This window comes from Argiope bruennichi, chromosome 8 (assembly GCF_947563725.1).
Source record: "Argiope bruennichi chromosome 8, qqArgBrue1.1, whole genome shotgun sequence".
Lineage (NCBI taxonomy): Eukaryota > Metazoa > Arthropoda > Arachnida > Araneae > Araneidae > Argiope > Argiope bruennichi.
The window spans coordinates 18948521-18958194 of NC_079158.1; the positions used below are offsets into that span (position 1 = coordinate 18948521).

Sequence of the window (9674 nt, forward strand, 5' to 3'; positions counted from 1 at the left end):
TTTGTGATTTCAAAAAATTTGATATGAATCTATAATAGTGCTGAATAATTTAACTTAAGTTTATGATGTAATATTTTTTTTTCTATTGTTGATGGTATGATTTTCTAATAAGAAATTTATCTGCTAGCAGTTTTTCAATATATGTTTATTATAGGATGATGTATTTAACAATAAAATTCTTTATGTTTGAAATTTATGAAAGGAATTTTTTTTTATTGTAAGATTGGACTTTATCTCATACTTAAAGTTATTGAATGTAAATTGGAGTGTTTCTTTATGTTCGTTCTAAATCGAAAAGGGAAATAAAATTTTTAAGGAACTATTTAAAATGTGACTTTTTAGTAACACATTCCTAATAGCTTAAAGTTGATAAAATTTTTACAAATTGGCTTCTGATTTTGTTTCGATTTTTGGTTCACTTCATTATATTTGATAATATTATTAGGTGTGTTCCTGATGAAAACTTACCAAATCTTAGTGGTAATATATAAAATAAGCAAAGTATTGGTAATAATTGTATAGCACCAGTTTCAAGCTTCTGGGAGATTGGAGCTAATTATCTTACAAAATAATATATAATTGACATTTCAAAAGACTTATGTATTAATATAGATGATTCCAGCATTATATAATCCAAAGGAAAGATCCAATATGAATTATATATTGCTACAATAACAAACAAAAATTTCATTTATAAAAATAAATGATTCACTAGTATTTCTTTAAACTGCATATATATAAATGTATGTAGTCTTTTATAAATTCTGTTTTAGGAATGCCAGAATGTATTGTTGCTGCTGCTGCTGCTAGAGTTGGCAAAAAAGTATTGCATCTTGATAGGTACATATTTATAATTTGTTCATTAATATTTTAATTGCCTTGTTTAAAGTTTTAAAAATATTCCCTATGTGGAAATATGCCATTCATTTTTTAAAAATTATTTATGATAATTACTGTGAGTTGCCAGATTAATATTGACATTCATAAAGATTACGAGTTGATGTATTATAATAAAATATCTAAAATACATTCAGCTTAAGAAATATAACAAGATAAATTATCTAAATAAAGATAATGTAATATTATAAAGAATTAATGTTGAACTACATTTATATTTGCTTCTTAAATAGAACCAAATATTTTGTTCTTTGGTCATTATTCAAGCTTTATGTATTTGAGCATACTTTCTGTACATTTCTTTTATCTGAGAATTTTGATGTTATGTATCTACTAAGTTTTCAATGAATTGCCATTTAATTGTTATTGTTTCTTTGGCAATTTTATGCTTTGTGATTTCAAATAAATTTTCTATCAATTTATAACTATAGGATTATATGACAGAAGGATATTATTTTTGGGGTATTATTGTCTATTAAAGAGGTTATAATATTTCTTCTTTCATGATAAGATGTTGAAGGAAGGAAGGAATGAGGTTTGTTTTCCGGCGTATGCTCCTGAACGGATTCTTAGCTTGTGCCGGGTTCACAAAAATCAAAACTCGAATATCACAAAAAAATTTTTAAATCTCTCAGAAGCCACAAAGAAAGCCAACATAGCCTTCACTTTATCACGACCCTGAACGGAGAAATCACAAATCCAGTCAAAAGAGAGTGGAACACAACCCAACTTAGCACGGAGAGAATTTCTCGCTGTCTCATATCTACTGCAAGAAAGAACAAAATGTTCACAAGTTTCAGGAATCTGGCAATTGGCACAATTTGGTGATTCAATGAGCCTACATTTATGAAGAACTGCATTTACTGGGAGAGTCCTAGATATTAATCGTAAAATTAAAACCTCATTACGTCTAGATAAATTGAGTTTTTTAAGATTGAAAGCATCAAGCCATTTGTATTTTTCATAGTATTTAGAATTTTCCCATTCTAAATCTTGTTTATGTTGTACGATTTTAGTGTATACCGAACAAGTGTCTTCGGGCGAGATCCAGTCACAAATATTAGAAGAAGTTAAAGCTTGCTTCGCTAAATCATCAGCCCGTTCATTTTCTGCAATCCCCACGTGGGCAGGAGTGTATATCAGTTCTAATGAGGAACATGTCTTTAAGGCATCAAATATAACACGGGCCACAAAAAGGGCACTTTTGGGAGAATGGAAGTTTAGGCATCTCAGGGCTGTCAAATTAGATAAACTGTCAGTCAATAAAATATAATCTTTATGTTCTTTGACAAAGTTCATTACAGCCAGAGCTATGGCAAAACCCTCCCCTGAAAACACAGAGTTAATGTTGTGAACCGTTCCCTTAATGACTTCCTTCGAGGAGCAGTTTATAGCCGCCACCGCAGTAGAATTCTCATTCTTGGATGCGTCTGTGGCCAGGATAATTTGATTTGGGGGTAGCTGTGATTTGAACTCGGCGAACAAACGTTTAATTGTAGTCGAATCCAAGCTCCTTTGTTGGAAGCCGAAGTCATGGGTTTTGATGGTAAAGTGCTCACAATCATCCCAACTAACCGGGACCATAATCGGGATTATTTGGTCCAGGGACAGGTTTTTTTGATGGCAATATTCTTCTAAAGTGCCTGCGCAGGGAAGTCTTTGGAAAATGCGGTTAGAGATTACAGACTTCACCGCGGAAATTGATCTCGAAACTTCTGTGTATTCGCGGGCTGAGAACTGATTAACAAAGAATAACACGTTTTTTTTTTCAAGCCTAAGTCTCATATTTATTTCATTTGATATTTTAAATAAAATTGGGATAGGTGTCCACCGTGGGAGTCCAAGAGCAAAACGAAGGATGTTGTTTTGTATCGTTTGTAAAGCTGCAAAGCCAGCTTTATTCGTCATGCCAACCGTATGTGCTCCAAATTCCATGGATTGTGTGATGCACGCATTGCATATATTTATCAAATTAGATGCGTTTGCACCCCATCTGGGAGCGGCCAAACTTTTGATCACATTTAACTTTTTAAAGGCTTTAGTTCTGATCTGGTCGATATGTGAACGGAAAGACAAGGTTGAAGCAAACTGAATGCCTAGATAGCGAACATTATTGGACCAAGGGATACTACAGCCGCGAAAAAGGACTACAAACCCCACTGGCGATTTACGAGATGAGAGGTTTATAATATTACTTTTCTGGGGAGCAATATCCATATGCCATTCGTCGCACCAGCTTTCCAGTTTAGTAACACAGAACCGCATCTTATTTTTGATCGCTTCGATATTGTTTTCTTCAACTAATATAAAAATGTCATCTGCATATATAAAGCAAAAAACATCATTGGGTAAAATGCTATATATGTCATTCATAAAAATTGTGAAGAGCAACGGGGAAAGAACACTTCCTTGCGGAACGCCCCTTTCGTGCTTAAAAAGTGAGGAAGACACTCCTCTCCATGAAACAAATGCTTTCCTTTCATGTAAGAATTGTGAGATCCACAGGGCAATATTACCCTTAATCCCCGATTGTAAAATTTTAAGCATCAAGCCGTCATGCCATACGTTGTCATACGCAGACTTTAGATCAAAAGACATACCATACACAAGTTTATTAGCTCTGGCTGTTAAAATTTTATTGAGTAGGACTGCAGAGAGGCTGTCACAGCCTTTGTACGGGAGGAAACCAGCATGAAAAGGAGAGAAAAATCTTTTTTCCAAATAATACCGCAAAAGCCTGTCCAGAATAATCCGTTCAAAAATCTTTCCCAATACTGATGTTAACGCGATGGGTCTGTAGGATGTGATCTCTGCTGCATTTTTCTTGGGTTTTAAAATAGGAATAATCTTCGCTATTCTCCAGCTTTCTGGAACAATCGTGTTCGCCCATAAGTTATTGAATAAGTCGAGAATTTTAAATTTATTTTCATCGGAAAGACAAGACAACATTTTCTTATTTATCTTGTCCATGCCAGGGGATTTGTTTTTCGTTCTTTTTAATGCGTTTTGAAATTCCCTATAGAAAAACGGACGGTTCAAACTCATTTCATCATAATTTTCTGGATCATCTACTGTGAAATCTAAAGGAATACGCACATTTGGTGCTCTCTTAATTAAGTTAGCTGCAATTGCATTTGCTTGAGCAGTCGGCGCTATCAGAGTAGTACCCGAAGAGAGAACAAGATTGGATTCACAGGGAGACTCATCTTTGTTTAGTAGGGCTTTAACGATGCTAAAAGCCTGATGTGAAGAAGCTACCTCCTGACAAGTTTTCTCCCAAAAGCTGCGTTTTTTACCCTTGACATATTTTCTGAGAGCTGCCGCCATTTCTTTATATGCAGCCCAGTTTAAGATGGAGGGATATGATTTCGCCTTTCTTAACAATTTCCTTTTGAGGGCCTTAAGGTAGTTACATCTAGCGTCCCACCAAGGATAGTGCGAGTGTGTTGATTTAGAAAACGAGTACGATGATGAGTTTGCGCTTACCTGGAAGATATTAGTATCTATCAAGGGAAGAGACATCCCCATTACCTTGAAGAAGACATTGACCTTCTTTGAGAATTGGCCCCAATTGATGTGTTTTCGAGTATAGAGAGACTTTGCATCTAAATTGCAAAAGGAAATAAAAATGGGACAGTGATCACTGTCATACATATCATGCGAGATCTCTATAGTAATCTTATTGATTATATCTGCGGAGCAGATGGACAAATCTAATAACGAAGGGGCTTGAGTCCCCTGGTATCTGGTATATTGTTTCGTGTTAAGCAAGCACATATGTTTTGTGCTAATCCAATCCAGAACCCGGTTTGCATCGGAAGATAAATGATCGCTCCCAATTGCTGGATGGTGTATATTAAAATCCCCCAGTAAAACGAAAGGAGAAGAGATTTGGGAGTACAAGGATTCCAACCAGTTGTCATCAAATTTACCTCCAGGAGAGTAAAGATTGATAACCGTTAGTGGGAATTCTGAATTTGGTCCAATCCATATTTTAACCGCTAAGACCTCCACTGTTGACGGAGGAAGTGAGTGTGACAAAATCTGGGCAGGGATATTCTGTTCTACTGCAATTCACAGTCCACCTCTAGTAGAATTTTGTCTTTCAGCTCGAAAGATTTTTTTGTTTTTAAGAGAAAAAGATGCAGACTCATTGAGCCATGTTTCCTGCAAAATTAAACACTGGGCCGCCGAAAAAGGGGGGGGGAGGCCTGCAGCCATTTTTGATCCCCCTAACATTCCACTGAATAAACCTCATGGAAATATATAAATAAAAAAAATTAATAAAAATTATAATAAAAAGTAAAAACTTTTAATTTTTTCCCTTTTTTTAACTATCCGATACCCGAGAAATCCTCCGCAACACTGAAATGATTTATTTCAGCAAGGGACCGTTGATCGTGCACAACGCCTGGGCTCAGAACGTGACTATATTCAAGATTGGATTCCAGAAGGGCAATTTTAGATTGTAGCGAGTCAATCGTTACCCTTTGAGTCTCGATTTGTTTCCGGAGAGTAATATTCTTCAACTTGTTTCTCTAAATTTCCCTGAGTCTCCCCAATACGTGCAATGCACTGTCTGTTGACTTCTTGGAGTTTTACGAGTTCATTCCCTTGGGGTAGTAGAGCAGAAATTAGTTTTGTTAAGTCCTGTAAAGCCGAGTAGAGGTCCGTTATTTGTTTTTTGGGGATTTCGGTACACTGGACCGGCGGATCGCCCTTAACCTTTTGTGCAAAAGATTGCGATTTCGTTATCCTCCTTGCTTCCTGAAATGATATGTCTTTTTCTCTGACCAGGTTTATAATCTCTTTTTCTAGATTGTAAAAACTACATTTTTTTGTCGAGAGCATCGTGAGCCCCCACAATTTTTACATCTCTTATCTTGTTGACACCGGAGCTGTGTATGACCGAATCTTAAGCATTTATAACAAACCTTAGGATTTTCAATAAATTTAGACACTTTGAAGATAAATCTGCCGATCTTTATTTCAGATCGATTTGTTTTCCCAATTTCTTCAATAAGAACAATTGGGATAGGTTCTGCCGTCCCCTTCTTTTTAAATCTAACTATTTTTGTTGCGGTAATATCCTGTGAAGATAGTTCTTCATTAATTTCCACTATGCTGTAATCCGTGTCAACATCACGGATGATGTATTTTGTTACAATATTTGTGTCAATGATACGAATCCTTGCTTCCGGAACACTCTTTATAAAATCAGTTACTTTCTCCACTGAGCTTAAGTGCCGAGTAACTAGAACCAATTTTTTGTATTTGTTTAGGGAAAAGGTGTCTTCTTTGTGGGTAAGTGGTCCGAACGTGGCATTCATTGTTGTGGGTTTAATCCATGGCGACGGACCATTATTACTATCAATGCACAATTTTATTTTGGGGCAACCCCTTTGAATTGCAATGTTGGCTTTATCATACTCCGAGAACTCATTTGTAAGTATATAATTTATCTTCCTATCCTTATATTTCCCCTCAGACTCAGTCTTCTGGTTTCCTCTTCGCCATTACTGACGAAGAATCTAATAAGATGCAGCCAGAATCAAAACTAGCAGAAACCGAAACAATTAAAAGGAAAAACTAGAAAAATCCTACCTTGATTTTCCAGAATCCAGTGCCAGCCACCTTGACACCCCAAAAATAAAGAGAAAAACATCAGCTGAAGTCAACGCAAAAACTGAAAAGCAAACTAGGGAAACACCCCTAACAGAAACGCCATTTGGCTTTGTTTAGAGAAAACAAAAAGCAAAAACTGCGAACAAACCAATGGCAAAAACAAACACACGAACAAGCACAGCCTTCACTTCTAGCTGCCTTCCTTCCACGCACCAAAAATTAATACAGAAAGGACAGCCGGAAAAACACAACCTTCTACCTTCCTTCCAAAACCTACTTCTAAGATGTTGAACCATGCATAAAAATAAAATTTTCATCACTTAAGAGCCGTTCACCGAATTGTAGCATTAGCGAGTTTGCAATGTTTATCTATATTAATCTTGCCTTGTTATTGCGTATGGTAACCTTGTACAACATGATGACTTCTAACTCCCTTTGAACTGATTACAGACCAAAACTTTGATTGGTTCCTTTACCCTTTTAGTATTGCAACAAAGATTAAACTTTTTTTCATGCTGTTATTCCATTAAAGCACATATTTATTTCGGGCAATTAACTACCAGCATTTTATTTCATTTAATATTGATAATTTATGATAGAAAATAAACAGCTCTTCACTAAGTGTTTTCAAACCAAAATACCAATTTTCAATTAAATAATTTTACTAATATATTAGCATAGTTTTCGATTGTACCTGTTTATTTTCTTAATTTAACTTTCTGAATATAACGTTGCAGTTTATTTTACAATTGTAGATTCATTCAGAATGTAAATAAAATATTTTAAGAATTGCTTATTTTCAAAAAGCACTTAACTATTTAAGTCTATACGATAATTATATTTATGTAATGCTAATGGTTTAAACAAAAAAATTTTAAGGCATGTAGACATATCAATTGACATTAACAGAAGTTTTTATGTTATAGCACTTAAAGATATTGTGTAGAATTAATACTCATTCCTGTCATTGATCATTCTGGAATAGTAACCAAATAGTTGGACATAATTTTTGTCAACCACATCACAGAGAGATCAAAATAGAATGTCAAACCAATGACATTTATTTTTACTTTGCCATTTACTTACACCATTAATGCAGTAGGTAGGAAATTACAAATTTGTTGCTATGAAGAGATTTGTACTTCTTGAAAAGAGGCAACAAGACTGTAAAAGTAATAGCAATTTTATTTTAAAAAGCATGGTTTTGAAAGAGAATCTTTACATTTATAAATTTTTTTACAAAAATAACAATTGGATGAGAAACTTATGTATACCGAGCTAGAGATATCGTATTATCTGTTATTTTTAATTGAATTGTACTATCTTTATGGAATCATTTTTTAAGCACCATTAAGCAAAATTTTTCAATATTTTGACAGAATTAGATGTTTTTTTTTTTCATTTGTGTTTTAATTTATGAAGGAAAACATTACCTGTTTATTGTGAAAAAAATATTGTGCAAAAAATTTTTTTATAATTTAATTATAAAAATGTAAACTAAGCAAAAGTTTAATTTTATATCATAATTATATAAACCGTATAATTAGAACTTAAACTTGATAGGGATCAAATTTTACAGGTTAAGCCACTGCTCAAGAAAACAAGGCTGCTTACCAACTTGTGTATTAAGAAATGTGATAAAATTAATTTTATTGAATGATTTATTATTTAAGAGATGCACTTTTTTTTATTAAAAAAGTGGCATTGAAAGTATTTAGTTTAGGCGTCTTTTAATTAGAATCAAATGGAAAACTGTGTCTTTATAGCTGAGTTAATGAGGAACAAAAACTCTCATTTGTTATCTTTCAGCTTAATATTATTCCTGCAACTCCTACTAAGTTTATGTAGACCTAGTGGTAGAATCTTGACTTTAGCATTCGAAGCTATTTCTCTAAGGAATTATGTTTTAAGAGGAGAGGAACACATATTAAATTTATGAGGCAAAAATCTTTCCTTTTTTGTTGTGAAACAAAAAAGGAAAGAAAACATAGAGGAATGGGCTGACCTAGCTATCATTTTCACAAGCATTCAAAATTTCAGCATCTAAATTAGTCTTGATTTAGCTTCAAAATAGGACATTAGCTACTTAAATTAAAATCTTTATCTGTATGATTCTTTGATATGGATCGTTAACAATGGTTGTTGATTGATCATTCTTCAATATCATATATTTATATTAATCCAACACAATCAAGCATTCAGAGTTTTCCCAACACATTTCAAATTCAAATTAAATTTAAAAGTTCATTTGGAATTTTTTTTATGTGTATGAATATTAAGTAAGATTTCTTTTACCTACTTTTATGCATGAAATTGAATTCTGAAGTGCCTTGTCTTTTTTAGTAACATGTTAATTTTAGAACTGTTTAGGATTATTGCTGTTGTATGAAAAAAACAAGTATTATCATTCTGGTTTCAGGAATGGATATTATGGAGGTGACTGGGCAAGTTTTAGCTATGATAAATTTTTAGAATGGATAAATGAAGTGCAGGTAATTATTATTTTGATATTTTTTTCATAATATTCTTATTATATATATTTTTTAAAATTCCATGAAGTTCTTCGTAATTTTTAAAAATTTCTTTAAAATAATTATAGATGACTATTTTATATGTTAAATACAAATAAGAAACTTCAATTTTTTACTTAAATCTACTGTAAATTAACTTTTAAACCCCAGTTATCTTTTTTGTAAGATACCATATTTTCATTGAAGAGATATTAGCAAATATAAATTAATTTTTTGAAATAAGTATTAAAATGTGAAGCAGTTTAAGGGAATGTCGACTTCTTAATTTGTACATTAATATAAAAATAAAACTAGAAAAGCTAAAAAAAAATTCTTTTTATTGATTTGCATATATTTGTCTATTGAATGGAAATGTACCTCTGGTAATTAAGCATAGAAGTAAAGAAAAAGTTTATAAAAATATTATTTTCAGTATTCCTTATTTATTTATTTTTTATAGTCACCTAACCAACCTTGTCAAACTCCACTTGATTTAATTGCTACACTTGCATCTTTTCTAAGAGAAGAAGAGACGCTACATACATGCCCTCTGAGATCTAGAACTATAACAAACTTGGTCTTTAAATCTTTTGTGAAGTGAGATATTATTTTTATTAATATCTATAATTATTTGCTGAACGT

General features: G+C 32.9%; 1 protein-coding gene across 1 annotated transcript in view; it reads left to right on the plus strand.

Moving 5' to 3' along the window:
- The window catches only part of LOC129980912 (rab proteins geranylgeranyltransferase component A 2-like), a 39646-nt gene that overhangs the window by 265 nt on the left and 29707 nt on the right, over window positions 1-9674 (plus strand). Inside the window, exons 2-4 of the mRNA XM_056091391.1 lie at window positions 774-840; window positions 8942-9014; window positions 9493-9629. Of these exons, the coding sequence (XP_055947366.1) occupies window positions 774-840; window positions 8942-9014; window positions 9493-9629 (277 nt within the window). The remainder of the gene's footprint in view (window positions 1-773; window positions 841-8941; window positions 9015-9492; window positions 9630-9674) is intronic.